General features: G+C 43.1%; 1 protein-coding gene across 1 annotated transcript in view; it reads right to left on the reverse strand.

Annotated features, from left to right (window-relative positions):
- Window positions 1-16,046, reverse strand: part of ywhae1 (tyrosine 3-monooxygenase/tryptophan 5-monooxygenase activation protein, epsilon polypeptide 1) — a 60,417-nt gene that overhangs the window by 17,901 nt on the left and 26,470 nt on the right. Inside the window, exons 2-3 of the mRNA XM_038814744.1 lie at window positions 5,382-5,581; window positions 3,146-3,252 (exon numbers count right to left, since the gene is read on the reverse strand). Of these exons, the coding sequence (XP_038670672.1) occupies window positions 3,146-3,252; window positions 5,382-5,581 (307 nt within the window). The remainder of the gene's footprint in view (window positions 1-3,145; window positions 3,253-5,381; window positions 5,582-16,046) is intronic.

Genomic DNA, 16,046 nt, shown 5'->3' on the forward strand with positions numbered 1-16,046 from the left:
CGTGGCAAATTTCTTTCCCCTCTCTCAACCAGCCACTTGGCTAACTGATGTACCCCCAAATGCTGCTCTGATTGAGGTCAGCTAACTCAGCACAGATCAGTCATTCAATCTCATCACCTGAAGCAGAGACTTCACCTAGCAGGCTATTCTGAGAGCATCAATTATTTTTTCCGTCAACATTTCTTTGGCTGGCAGAAAGTCAAATTTCATGCCCATAAACTCTGCTATAGTGGGCGGCACGGTAGCACAGTGGTTAGCATTTTGCTTCACAGCGCCAGGGACCCGGGTTTGATTCCCGGCTTGGGTCACTGTGCGGAATCTGCACATTCTCCGTGTCGGCGTGGGTTTCCTCCAGGCCCGAAAGACATGCTTGTTAGGTGAATTGGATATTCCGAATTCTCCCTCTGTGTACCCGAACAGGCGCCAGAGTATGGTAACTAGGGGCTTTTCACTGTAACTTCATTGCAGTGTTAACGTAAGCCTACTTGTGATACTATTAAAGGTTATTATTATTAGAGCAGAACTTCCTATATCACCTCGTTTGAACTTGAGTTAAAGGTCACCATACTTCAGCATGGAAATATATGGGAGAAGGATAATGGCTAGCATTTCAAGAATTATAACACAACTTAAAACAAATTTGGATTCCTGTAAGGTACAAAAAGCCAGTAGGAAAAATAATCCAACCATGGCTAACAAGAGAAGTTAAGCATTCGGATCAAAGGACGAGTCTTATAAAGTTGAGGGGAAAATGCAGTAAGCAGTAAGGATTGACAGCATATTTAAATTCAAAAGAGAACCAGCCCCGGGTCACTGTCCATGTGGAGTGTGCAAATTATCCCAGTGTCTGCGTGGGTCTCGCCCCCACAGCCCAAAGATGTGCAGGGTAGGTGAATTGGCCACGCTAAATTGCCCCTTAATTGGAAAAAATATTTGGGTATTTACTGTTCTTTTTAATTCAAAAGAGAAGCAAGAAATTGATAAAATGAGAAAACAGAATATGAAACAAAACAGACTGCAAAAGCTTCCATGGGCACCCAAATAGGAACAGGTTAATAAAGACAAATTTGGGCTCATTACAGGCAGAGAATGGGGAATTTATAGTTGGTACTAAGGAAATTGCCGAGAAATTAAATGAATGCTTGGTGTCTGCCTTCATGGATGAAGATAGCAGAAACCTCGCTGAAACATTGATAATCTGAAAGTAGTAAGCATTAGTAAACAAGTAGTGTTGGAGAAATTACTGGTGCGGCAAGTTGATAAATCCCCTAGACTTGGTCATCTACATCCCAGAGAGCTGAAGGAGGTGGTTGTAGAGATAGTGGTTATTTTCAAATGCTACAGATTTTAGGATGGTGCCTGCAGATTGCAAGGTAGGAAATGAGGCTCAACTATTTAATATAAAAGAGGGAGTGAAATCGAGGAACTACAAACCTGTTAGCCTGACATCAATACAAAGAACAAAGAAAAGTACAGCATAGGAACAGACCCTTCGGCCCTCCAAGCCTGTGCCGACCATGCTGCCCGTCTAAACTAAAATCTTCTACACTTCCTGGGTCCGTATCCCTCTATTCCCATCCTATTCATGTATTCAATAGTAGGGAAAATGCTGGAATCTATTCTAAAGAATGAGATAACTGCACCCTTCGAAAATAACGGTGAGACTAGTCAGTCAACATGGATTTATGAAAGGGAAATCATTTTGAGGATGTTACTGCGAGAACAGATACGTGTGAATCAATAAGGTCCTACACAGGAAGTTAGTAAGCAAAATTAGAGCTCATGTGATTTGGGGGTGGGGAAGAGGAGAAAACAGAGAGTAGGGATAAATAGATCATTCTCAGGTTGGCAGGCTGTGACTATTGGAGTGCTGCAAGGATCAGTGTTATGGCCTCAGCTCTCCACAACATATATCAATGATTTGGATGTGGGAACCAAATGTAATATTTCCAAGCTTGCTGATGACACAAAACTTGGCAGGAATGGGAGTTGCAATGGATGCACGGAAGCTTCAAGGAAATTTAGACAGACTAAGCAAGTAGGCAAGAACATGGCGGTATGGTGGTTAGCGCTGTCGCTCAGTGTCAGAGACCCGGGTTCAATTCCGGCCTTGGGTGACCATCTGTGTGGGTTTCCTCCGGGTGCTCCGGTTTCCTCCCAGTCCAAAGATATGCAAGTTAGGTGGGGTTGTGGGTGTAGGACAGGGGAGTGGCTCCAGCTAGGGTGCTCTTTTGGAGAATTGGTGCAGATTCGACAGGCCAAATGGCCTCCTTCGGCACTGTAGGAGTTCTAGGTACCTATGCGTGGAAGATAGAATGTGATGTGTAAAAATGTGAAGTTACCTATTTTGGTAGGAGAAATAGAAACACAGTATTTCTAAAATGAGGAGATTGGAAAGTGTTGATGTCCACAGAATCCTGGATGTTCTTGTTCATAAGTCACTGAAAGCTAACATGCGGGTGCAACAAGCAATTGGGAAGGGAAATGGCATGTTAGGATTTATTGCAAGGGGATTGGAGTAGGGAAGTTTCGCTGCAGTGGTCTAGCGTCTTAGTGAGACCACACCTGGAGTATTGTGCAGTTTTGGTCTCCTTATCCAAGGAAGGATATTTTGGCCATAGGGGGAGTGCAGCGTAGGTTCACCAGATTAATCCTACAGACGGCAGATTGTCCGATGAGGAAAGACTGAGGAGACTGGCCTGTATCCTCTAGAATTTAGAAGAATGAGAGGTGATCGCATGAAAGTGTACAAAATAATTCTGACAGGGTTTGACAGAGTACAGTCAGGAAGGATGTCTTCCCTCGTTCGAGGATGTGGGGTGTGGCAAAACCAGGAGGGGAAACAGTCTCAGATTAAGAGGTAGGTAATTTAGGACCGGGATACAGGGAACTGTCTTCTGTCAGAGGTGGGTGAATCTTTGGAGTTCTCGACCCGAGGGTTGTGGAGGCTCTGTCATCGAGCATGTTCAAAGCAGCGGTACATGGATTTTTAGTTAGTGACATTAAGGAATATGGGGATAGTGCAGGAAGATGGCATTGAGGGAGAAGATCAGCCATGATGGGAGTTAAATGGAGGGGCCGGCTTGAGGGGCTGAATCGCCTGCTTTTGTTTTTCTAGCCATACCCTGAAATGCCCAGTACATACATTTTATAGTAGAAAACCTTTGACTCTCCGGTGTTGGCAGCAGGAATGAGGTGTTTATCCAGTACATCCAGAATGTCATTACAAATTGTTTTCAGTTCCTCCTCAACCTGAAATTCCAACAAGATTTAAAATTATAAATCAGAGAACAAACTCTCACAACAGACCAAGTATATTTACCGCAAACCTATCTGTATGGTTACTTTCAGGTGACTGTATAAATTAATGGGGTACATGAAATCAAAGAACACCACCATCCGTCGCCTAGGTATAAAGATACCCTCAATTGGAAATGGGTGAAAATTAATCTCAAATTTGTAAATATATGCACAGAATGCAGAGGAATACGAGTCATAGAACTCAAAACTCATCAATTCAGTGCAACACAGTAGCAAAGTGCATTTATTTGGTTTATTTTTGTTCACATGCAGGCATGACAATGAACAGTTCCAATGCCTTCATCAGTATTACTTGAATTCATTATTAGCTGTTGTAACAAGCATCCCAGCATAGTTCCCTCAGATTTGCCCTTCCTCATCTCCATCCAATGTGGGTAAATATCTCCACTATCCAGACTGGCACGGAATTAAACAGTCTGGTATTGAGTAAAATCGTTTTTAGAAAAAATATTACGAGGCATGTGGAACTTTTTATTTCAATTTAGAGTACCCAATTCATTTTTTCCCAATTTAGCGTGGCCTGCACATCTTTGGGTTGTGGGAGTGAGACCCACGCAGACACGGGGAGAATGTGCAAACTCCACACGGACAGTGATCCGGGTCCGGATCGACATGGGACCTTGCACTGTGAGGCAACAGTGCTACCCACTGCTCCTCCGTGCTGCCAGAGGCATATGGAACTTTACCCGAGCAATTTTCCAGGTCACCTATTACACCATATGTCACATTCCCAAGTCCAAAATGTTGAACTCACTACTTCAATGATACTACCAGGCGAAGTTCCAAGTTTGAACTTAGGAGCCAGGCTTTTCATCTGGAGTTGCCACAGGAGGCCCACCTGACGTCAGTGGCTGGAGCAAACATTTTGTGTCTTAGACTCTGCTGTTAAGCACCTATTTAAAATTACAGGGCATGGACGTGCGAATGCATGCGCCAGCACGGTTTTTGGTTGGGAAACCAGGGGACTGCAGACTTTCATGGTGAGCTTTTTACTTTCAAAAATAAATAAATAAATCAGGGCTGGGTTTGTAGTTAAAGTGCAGCCAGTAGACTATTTAAATTGGGGCGGCACGGTGGTGCAGTGGTTCGCATTGCTGCCCACGGTGCTGAGGACCCAGGTTTGATCCCGGCCCTGGGTCGCTGTCTGTGTGGAGCTTGTACATTCTCCCCGTGTCTGCATGGGTCTCACCCCCACAACCCAAAGATTGGCCACGCTAAATTGCCCCTTAAATGGGAAAAAAAATAACTGGGTATTCTTTTTTTTTTTTAATTATAAAGACGACCATTTAAATCATCCCATCATATCTGACCCACAAGGTGCAAATTAAAATGTATTAACAAAGTTCCTCTCGACTCTAGTAGGTGCCTCACCAACTACCTCAGGCAGTGATTAAAACTACTTGATTGCAGCTTTTGTTGTGCCAAATTTCTACCAGGCAGAGGGAGTTAAACCCCACAACACAGATGTTCATGAGACATAGGAGACTCAAGCTGGGTTTAGATGGATTCAAATCCTTTTAGCATTTTCACATTTGCTGGACATGGAATTGGAATAAAATTCCTCATTTCCATTTCAAAGAGAAACAAACCCTGAAAGTTTATCTCAAACTTTCTCCACAGATGCTGTCAGACCTGTTGAGTGCTTACTCTATTTTGTTTAAAAAGAATTCTCAGCTTTGCGAATGCCAGCAAGATTGCTTTTATTACCATTTCCAATTGCCTTGACAACTAATGGCTTAGACCACATCAAAGAGCCGCAAGACTCAACCAGATCAACCCATGCCACCGCCTCCATCACCTTACCTGGTAGGTTACTGTTTCTCATATCTGCACTTTCTCCAATGCATGTTTTTGTGGGGTGGCGACAGCAACAAACAGATTCTTCCCCTCCCAAAAAAGATACTGAGATATGAAATAAAGTCACTACCTTAAACTCACTGCCGTTTCTTTGGAGACTCAGTAATCACCCCACTGCCAAGAAACACAATCCTTTATTGCCTGTAAACTAGCTGTTTTATCCATCTATAATTTGCAAGGGATGGCAAACCTTTTGGCCTTACCGTTTTTCTGTATTCACGGATCATTTTTAGTTTGTCCTCTCCACCTTTGTTTTCCTCCTTTTGCTCAATACTGCTGATTATCCTCCAGGACGCTCTCCGTGCTCCAATCACATTTTTATAGGCCACAGACAGTAAATTCCTTTCCTCTACCGTCAACTCTACGTCCATGCCAGCTACCCTCTTCATTGATTCCACCATTTCTGTGTCACAGGAAAGAAACATAAATCAAAGTAACTAAGTGATGGTTAATGCATTATGGGCCAATCCTTAAAAGTGCAAGTTTCAGACATCACTATTTTGAGTGTAAGTGGGAAGACCAAAAGAACCGAAGTGCGAATTGTACTCGAACCCCAACTTCTGGCATTCTAATGTAACAAAGTAGGTTTAGAGTAAAACTCAGCACATCAAATACCATGTTCACACAACTCCCTGAACAAGCTGCCAAACCAATTCACTATCGTTTCTCAGCTCAAATGTTGTATATTTTTCAAATACCATTTTAGTAACCAATATCATCTATGCTGCCACTCCATTTTAAATGTTAAAAATGTAATCTAATCCTTACTTTTTCATTATTTTAATTAAACTCCTATGGAACACTAGAGACTTTTCCAATAGCTTGCATAAGCAGGAAACTTGTAAGTCTCAATTGTTTGAACTGATCAAAATCTACATAAAATCTGTAGTATTATTCTGTACCTAACTTACAGACCATAGTAAACAATTACCTGTGCAGTTTATGCAGCACGACCAATCTTTGCCGCTGATGTAGTTACAGAACGGACAGACGTTGTACAATTGCCACCCCATGGGGGGTTGCTCAGTGCTCCACACCCATATATTGGTCAAATGCCTGCAGTTACTTTGCTTCAGCATTCAACAGCTCCACTATTACAAACTTTCAATAAGCACTCAAGGATCTTTCTTCAGGGATGAGGTTACACCGTCCACCCATTCATCTCTAAATCCCCACCCAGGCTATGTTTACATAGTAATATTCCCACATACCAAGCTCAACCCCGAGAAATATAGCTGGATAGGCTTCACCCACCATTTAAAACATACACCAGATCTTATCCCTGCTGCAGCAGCCTTTTATAAATACCATTAAATGCAGTTTGAGAACTGAAGTGAACAAATAAAATGTGTGGATAGCCATGTCAGAGCAAATATAATCACTCCCAAAACCTTCTGAACAATAAAGGGTAAACCATCAACTCCCGCACAACCACCCAGCTCCACAGCTTTTAATACTAAAGAGGAGCATACTTGGAGGAAGTCTACTTCTAGACTGCATATGGTGAAGGAAAATATGCTGAAAAGCAGTTAAATATTTAGGAACAATAATTTTCAGTAACTGAATTAGACAAATTAATTTTATAATTGGATCAATTCACTGTTTTCTAACGATCACCTCATTGAGATTCATTTTTAAAATATTTATTCTCCTTTTTCACATTTTCTTCAAAATTTACACCCACCAACAAACAATAAGCAGTAACAAATTATGTTGCCTGGTATGGAGGGCATTAGCTATGAGGAGAGGTTGAATAAACTTGGTTTGTTCTCACTGGAACGAAGGAGGTTGAGGGGCGACCTGATAGAGGTCTACAAAATTATGAGGGGCATAGACAGAATGGATAGGCAGAGACTTCTTCCCAGGGTAGAGGGTCGAATTACTTGGGGGCATAGGTTTGCGGTGCGAGGGACAAGGTTTAGAGGAGATGTACGAGGCAAGTTTTCTTTTTACACAGAGGGTAGTGGGTGCCTGGAACTCGCTGCCGGAGGTGGTGGTGGAAGCAGGGACTATAGTGACATTTAAGGGGCATCTTGACAAATATATGAATAGAATGGGAATAGAGGGATAAGGACCCCGGAAGTGTGGAAGATTTTCCCACCAAACCCCCAAACATTAGCCCGCATGTTAACATAAACAAAATGAGAAAACGGAATCACCCATAGTCACCATTAACACAAAGACCCTCTCCCCCCAACCCTCCCAGTCCCCCTCCCCAAATGTTCGATGTGATCCAATTCTCGAAAGTGCATAATGAATAACGCCCATGGATTGTAGAACCACTCTATCCTTCCCCCTCAGTTCAAATTTGACCTTTTCAAGAGTCAAGAATCCCAGCAGTTCCCCCCACCACGCCAGGGCACAGGGTGAAGAGGTTGATCTCCACCCTAACAAGATTCGCCTTTGGGCGATCAACGAGGCAAAAGCTGCAATATCTGCCTCCATGCCTGTTTCCAGCCCCGGCTGGTCCGACACCCCGAATATGGCCTCCCAGGGGCCCGGGTCCAGTTTCACATGCACCACTTTAGAGATTACCCTAAAAACCTCCTTCCAGTAATCCTCCAGCTTTGGACAGGACCAAAACATATGAACGTGGGTTGCAGCCTCACTTAGAGAGTGAGGCCAAAACTTTGTCAAATTTCAAGGCGGCGTTAGATATACCTTGTGGGGCTAAAGGGTTCAAGGAACTGGGCTGGGGGATATTGAACTTGATGAACAGGCATGATCATAATGAATGGCAGAGCTGGCTCAAAGGGCCTAATGGTCTCAACTGCTTCTATTTTTTATGTATGTTTCTGTGATTCTATCTACACGAGTCCATAACTCGCAGCCCACCCGCATAGATCAGACAGGTACTTCATTGCCTTATATGAGTGAACCTTCCATTTGCTTTGGGAAAAGCCCTCAACTAAATTTCCCAGTGTGGTCAAACTTGCTCCACATTATAAGTAAGGCCAATTCAGAATAAAAATGAACTGTGATTACAATTCAAAGTTATACCAATATATATGCAGTTGCAGGGTGATCCAAGCTCATGAAAAGTACAAAGATGGCTGGAATCAAACTCAATGTGCCAGAACCAGAGCTGATTTGTAGAGGGGCAGGTAGTATTGAGGAAGCAAGAGGGCTGCAGAAGGACTTGGACAAGCTAGGAGAGCGGGCAATGAAGTGGCAAATGAAATACAAATGTGGAAAAGTGTCAGGTTATGCACTTTGGAAGGAGGAATTTAGGCATAGACTGTTTTCTAAATGGGGAATGCTTCGGAAAGCAGAAGCACAAAGGGACTTTGGAGTCCTTGTTCACAATTCTCTTAATGTGCAGGTTCAGTCGGCAGTTAAGAAGGCAAATGCAATGTTAGCATTCATGTCAAGGGGGCTAGAATACAGGGCCAGGGATGTACTCCTAAGGCTGTATAAGGCTCTGGTCAGACCCCATTTGGAGTATTGTGAGCAGTTTTGGGCTCCATATCGAAGGAAGGATGTGCTGGCCTTGGAAAGGATCCAAAGGAATGATCCCTGGAATGAAGAATTTGTTGTATGAGGAACGTTTGAGGACTGTGCGTCTGTACTCGTGGAAGTTTAGAAGGATGAGAGGGGATCTTATTGAAACGTACAAGATACTGCGAGGTCTGGATAGAGTGGACGTGGAAAGGATGTTTCCACTTGTAAGGAAAAACTAGAAGCAGAGGCCACCATCTCAGACTAAAGGGACGATCCTTTAAAACAGAGATGAGGAGGAGTTTCTTCAGCCAGAGGGTGGTGAATCTGTGGAACTCTGCAGAAGGCTGGGGAGGTCAATTCACTGAGTGTCTTTAAGACAGATAGATAGGTTATTGATTAATAAGGGGATATGGGGTTATGGGGAGAAGGCAGGAGAATGGGGATGAGAAAATATCAGCCATGATTGAATGGCGGAGCAGACTCGATGGGCCAAATGGCGTAATTCTACTCCTATGACTTATGGTCTTATGATTTACCACCCACCATCAAAAATTAGCAAACCTGCCAAATGAGTCCAACACCTACAATTTTCTTTTATATTGTACAAAGACTTGTGCCATTAGTGGCAACTCCTACTACACAGGCCTCAAGCAATATAAAGTGGTTTAACATTCAAATTTACACAATAGGAAAGTAAGCAGTACTTCCAGTTAACAGAATTATAATGAAGGACAGCAGAAACGTAACTAAGAAAAAGTAATTAGTGGTTCGAATATGATCCAATATTGAGCTATCCAACTATTAGCACTGATAAGTGCAAGCAATTTTCACCCTTTAGGGTAAAATAGATTCTCAACTGAGAAGTTCTGTGACCAGGATGGAGTCCGGCCAGTTGTGTTGGCTACCTGGTGCTCAGGATCTCTCATCTGGGCTGCAGAGGAGTGGGAGGGTAAAGATCCAGTTGTCATGGTCCATGTAGGTACCAATGACATCGGTAGAACAAGGATACAGGTTCTGCTGAAGGAATACGAGCACTTTGGGGCTAAATTAAAAAGTAGAACCGAAAAGGTAATAATCTCCAGATTACTACCTGAGCCACAAGCTAATTGGCAGAGTCAATAAGATTAAAGAGGTAAATGTGTGGCTCAAAGGTTGGTGTGGGAGAACTGTATTCAAATTCATGGGACACTGGCACCATTACTGGGGAAGGAGAGCATGGTTCTGATGGGATGGACTTCACCCAAATCATGATGGGATCAGAGCCCTGGCAGGGGTGTAGATAGGGCTTTAAACTAAACAGTTGGTTCCAAGGAGACCAAGTCTGAGAATTGAATATTAAAGGCTATTGAGTATTTTGGAAGGATAGACAGAAAGGTAAAGGTGGTGGTGTAGCTTTGCTGGTAAAGAAAGGGATCAGTGCTGTGGTGAGAAATGATATAGGCACTGGAGATCAAGATGTGGAATCAGTCAGAGTAGAAATAAGAAATAGCAAAGGAGGGCAGCATGGTGGCGCAGCGGCAGTACTGCTGCTTCATGGCGCCGAGGTCCCAGATTCGATCCCGTCCCTGGGTCATTGTCCGTGTGGAGTTTGCACGTTCTCCCCATGTATGCGTGGGTTTCACCCTCACAATCCAAACAGATGTGCAGATTAGGTGGATTGGCCACACTAAATTGCCTCTCAGTTGGAAAAATGAATTGGATACTTAAATTTTTTTTAAAATAAATAGCGAAGGAAAAAAGTCCCAGGTGGGAGTAGTCTATATTTCCCCAAATAATAGTTGCACAGTGGGGCACATTGTAAGCCAAGAAATATTGGAGGCTTATAAAAGGTACGACAATAGTCAATGGTTACCATAATTTGCATATAGACTTGATTAGTCAAATTTGCAAGGGTAGCCTCAAGGGAGAGTTCATTGAATGTGTTGGAGCAATATGTTGTGGACCCAACCAGCCGGCAAGCTATTCTGGATTTGGTATTATGCAATGGGGGAGGGGTTTAAAATAAATCTTATAGTTTAGATTCCTCTGAGGAAGAGTGATCATAGCATGACGGAATTTCAAATTCAGTTTGAGGGCGAGAAACTGGAATCTTACACTCATGTTCTAGAGTTAAACAAAGGTAATTATGTTGGCATGAGGACATATTTGGCCCTAGTGGACTGGGCAGGAAGACTAAAAGGTAGGACAGTTGATAAGCAGTGGCAGTTAAGGAGATATTCAATCTATAGAGAGGAAGAAAGATTGTAAGAGGGGGTGGAAAACATCAATGGCTGAGCAAGGAAACTAAAGATAACAAAGACAAAAGCGAAGGCATACAATATTATAAAGGCCAGTAGCAGGCTGAACGATTGGGAAATTTTTAAAGATCAAGAAAGGGTTACTAAATAAGTCACAAAAAGAGCAATGGTAAATTATTAAAGAAAACTAGCGCAAAACATTAAAAAAAGCAAAGGCTTCTGTAATTGTATAAAAAGTTATCTTGGTGGGCATTAAAAGGGACGAGTAGTTGAAGTGAATTTTGATCCCTTGGCGGATGAGACTGGGAGTTAATATTGGGGAACACCGAAATGGCGGAGACCCTAAATCAATATTTCGCCTCAATTTTCACAGCAGAGGACACCAATACCACCCCCAGGTTAATAGAAAGGGAGGATTTAAGAAAATCATCAAAAGGGAAAAGGCACTAAACAAACTATTGGGATTAAAAACAGACAGGTCCCCATGGCCTGTTGCCTAACCTTAGGGTCATAAAGGAAGTGGAAGCATATGTAGCAGATCTACTGGTTATAATATTCCAAAATTCCCTGGATGCGGGAAACATACATAGAAAATAGGAGACGGCAATTTGGTCCTTCAAGCCTACTCCGCTATTCATTACAATCATGGCTGATCCAAGTTCAATACCCCCCCCACCCCCAACCCCTTGAATCATTTAGCCCCAAGAGCTATATCCAATTCCTTCTTGAAATTACACATTTGGCCTGAACTACTTTCTTGGTAGTGAATTCCACAGGTTTACTGCCCTCTACATGAAGACATTTCTCCTCACCTCAGTCCTATAAGATTTACTCTTTATCCGTTAACTATGACCTCTAGAAAGTGGATTGGAAAAATGCTAAAACTCCCTTATTCAAAAAGGGAGGGAGGGCAGCGCAATAGTTTCCACTGCTGCCTCAAGGCGCCAAGGACCCGGGTTCGAAGCTGGCCCAGAGTCACTGTCCGTGTTTGCACATTCTCCCAGTGTCTGCGTGGGTCTCACCCCCACAACCCAAAGATGTGCAGGGTAAGTGGATTGGTCACACTAAATTGTCCTTTAATTTGGGGGGGGGGAAGGAAAGAGAGAGAGAGAGTGAGAAATTGGGTACTCAATTTATTGCCTAAAAATTATATCATTACCTGTGGGGCAAACATTTTAGATGGGACACAACTAGTTAGTTTCTAGAAAATATGAGATCAAAAATTGCAGGGCAAAATATTGTATTTAGTCAATAAATCCCACTACAAATTTACTTCATGCAACCAGTATATAAATCAAGGAGCAATCTGATCCAACGAATGTAGGGGCGTTAGCTACTGCTGCAAATTCATGTGCCAGTCTTTAACCACTTGGTGTCACCAGCACACTTCAGAAATGTTTTAAGCAATCAGTATTTGCAAAGTACTGCATCAGAACCAAAACGGTGGAATGTATGCAAGTAAATATCAGAAAACATGGCTAAAGATAACACTGCATTTAAGCCAGAGACACAGTCCTACTGGGTTTATATGGATAAACAAAGAGCTGGCTTACTTCCAAATACACAAGACCAAATTATCACACAGGTGGCGAGTAGATACCTCTAGTTAGTTCCAAACACAGAGCAAGAAAATATTTAACATTAATTAAATGGTTTCACCCGGTGGCTGTGGGACAGGTACCCCTCTCCTAATGGCAAATGCAAGAGTCCATAAACCAATCCTCCAACCAAATAAGAGTTAACCATCTTTTTACTAGTCGAAGATATATGGCCACCAAAACAGTATTCACATCCCACTTGTTGGGACTGTTAATCAGCCTGTGAATTCTTCCACAACCTCACATGGTTCTCCAAGGGAAGGTTGCAAAGATCCAAAACTATGGTACCCATCTGAATGCACCCCTAAACATGACTGGGGACAATATTCTGCGGAGCAAACTATAATCGTGTTACACATAAGAGTGTGCTGTTCATAATCACTGGTCCCATTCGTACTCTTACTCAAGAGACAAATTGTTTGTTCCAGATCACAGCTAAACATGTTTAAACAGAACAGAGGGAACAGCTGCACTAAAATTCACAGGTAGAGTTCAGGAAAAATTCAGTGTGCAAATTTCCTTGGAATGCAATAATCCTAAATTGAATATGATCACAAAGTGTGACAACTGTAAGTTTTGTCAGTCACGAAGAAAACCAAATAATTAACAGGAAAATACAAATACACCTTAGTTTATTCATGCAGTCTATAGAAACAAATGTCACAAGATGTCTGCATAGCTGATTCATAACCACTCACTGCGTCTGTGAATGCCCCGCCCTATGACTCATTGCTAACGGGCAGAATTAAAGTAATCCAACTGGCCAGGCTACTTCCTCATTTTACTGCACTGTAATCCACACATTGCCCAGGCAAATAATTCTACCGCTAATGCAGCACTTTTTCCCTGTCTCAATACTCTTGCTACAATGCAGCCTTAATTTTAATGCTCAATTTCCTACACTGTGAACCAAAACTGTTAAGAATGGAGTTGTTCCAACGTATAAAATCACTGAATGGAACTTCGAAGCAAGAAGTCAAAAAATCATGTTAGTTTAAGAAATGCTCACCTTCCCTGTCTCTCTCAACTGACCTTTTGAAACATTAAGACTCTTGTTGCAATATAGAATTCCACAGGCTGTCCTGTGTAACACAACAAATTCAAAGTTCAGCACTTTATTTATGATTGCTCAAATAAATGCATTTAATAAATATTGGCAGCTTTATAAAACCACTCCATCTAAGACTTGATCCTGAATGCTAATAAGTTGTGCGGCAACAGCTAAAATTTGTATTCCTAAATGAGCAAGTGAGAAAAAAAATCTGTTGCCTCACTCGACAAACACATGCATACAAGCACTAGGAGCTTGCAAGTACTAGATTCAGAGCCTTGCTGAATTTTCTCCACTCCTAGCCTAAAGCCAGAAAGCAGCCACTCCCTAACATCTGTAGAACCTGCAGTTCTAAACCTGCACTTTACCACTCCCTGCAACCTGAAAATTGGTTTTAGAAACCATCCTGCAAGCTCTCCATTTTGACAAGCTGCCCAATCGTCCCCGTACAATACTTATTCCAAATTCAATTTGGCTTTATAATGAGGGGAGTAGAAATACAAAGGATATATTGGAATGTCAAGTAATTGCATGTTGATTTTGGGCTACATCAAGTACAGAGGTAACCATAAACCTAAACCAGAAATATCACCCATGACACAGCAATCAAAAAAGAGAAACAAATCATATCGTATAGGAAGAACTTTCCTTGGAAGGCAGCACAGTGCTGCAGTGGTTAGCACTGCTGATGCCAAGGACCCAGGTTCGATCCTGGCACCGGCCCCCTATCCGTGTGCAGTTTGCACATTCTTCCCGTGTCTGCGTGGGTCTCACACCAATAACACAAAGATATGCAGGTTGGATGGATTGGCCACGCTAAACTGCCCCTTAATTCGAAAAATTAAAAACAGAACTTTCCTTGGAACCGTGCCATGGTGGAAAAGATTTTAACGTTCCATTGATCCAGGGCAGCACAGTTGCTTCACAGCTCCAGAGTCCCAGGTTCGGTTCCGGACTTGGGTCAGTGTCTGTGTGGAGTCTGCACATTCTCCCCGTGTGCGCGTGGATTTCCTCCGGGTGCTCCAAAGATGTGCAGCTTAGGTGGATTGGCCATGATAAATTGCCCTCAGTGTCCAAAAAAAGGTTAGGTGGGGTCACTGCATAACGGGGCTGGGGTGGGCTTAAGTAGGGCGCTCTTTCTAAGCGTGGGTGCAGACTCGATGGGCCGAATGGCCTCCTTCAACACTAAATTCTATGATTCTAATTCTAAATTCTATGATCCCAAGAGCAATGTCTTTGGGAGTCTCAAGCACCTGTCAGGGTTACCCATGATGGTTAGGTTGAGGGAGGAAGCAGACAAAGAGCAATCTGAAAGAAGCCCTCAGCAGCGCGTCAGACAGAAGATACTTGTATGGTATCAAAGGCTGCGATGGCAGATGAACGCTGTTCGGCGAGAGGTGACAAGAGTCAGGACAGTCAGATCTAAAGTGCCTAGCTTTGAACCGGCATGTAGGTGGTGGAATCTGATTCCATCTTCACACCCTTGGAATAGGAACAGGAGAGTGTTTCGGCAACTTTCTTTGGGACTGAGCAACCCTTTTCAGGGCCCACTCTCTTCACCCTGCATAGGGAAAGGTGCCTGGCTGGAAAACCAGCATGCTCATCCACCTGCGGTCAGAAAATCAAAGTTAAACTGAATTTTGGAACCTGGAATGTACAGTAACGAGCAAAACAATTGACCGGAATGGAGAACTGCCCTTGTTGCCCATTAACACAAGCACTTCAACATTGACGAGTGATCCAATAAGCAGGCGAAGGGCAGCGGAGCAAAGATAAGTAGTCTCACCTTCTTCTGGAGAGGAAAACCAGAGGATCAGCCCAGGGCGCATGGAATTGATTTCGCTATCAAGAACAAACTCGCCAACTGTCTGAGCTCCTCATGACCCCCCCACCCACCCCCCACCCGTCTTCAATTTGCCAAGAACTTTCAATGGTCATGACTGCCTACGTCCCAATCCTTGATGCCAATGATGAGTCCAAAGGAGGCATCTACTCCATCCTGGGCACCATACTCGCCAACATTCCTAAGGAAGGTAAGATAATCGGGGAAAAGAAGGAGTCACTGATCACCAGCTTGTCATCACCAACACACCTTTCTACCGAAAGGACAAGTGCAAGACTTCCTGGAGACATCCGCAATCAAAGCATTGGCACATGAACAGATGCCCTCATCACCAAAGTGATGACCAGTGCAGAGACTGCTGGACAGACAACTGATTCATCTGCTCCTCTAAGGCCATCAAACTCCACCAGAAGCGGTGGAAGATAAAACAGCTCAGAAAAAAGATCAATGTTGAGCGGCTTCAAGAACCCAGCATGCTAGTGAAAGTCCAACAATTACTTCCCAAAATCTCCTGTGTCCATTCTAATGGAGTGGAGGAAAACGGGAAAGAGCTGAAGGCAACCATCATCTCAAGCTGTGAAAAAACCATCGACTTACAAGACCAGGAAACAACAAGATGGTTCGACGAGAACACCCACACCATCCAAGACCTCATCGACAAGAAGAGGAAAGCTCTCAGTGACCTGCAAAACTACATA

This window comes from Scyliorhinus canicula, chromosome 12, assembly GCF_902713615.1.
Source record: "Scyliorhinus canicula chromosome 12, sScyCan1.1, whole genome shotgun sequence".
Lineage (NCBI taxonomy): Eukaryota > Metazoa > Chordata > Chondrichthyes > Carcharhiniformes > Scyliorhinidae > Scyliorhinus > Scyliorhinus canicula.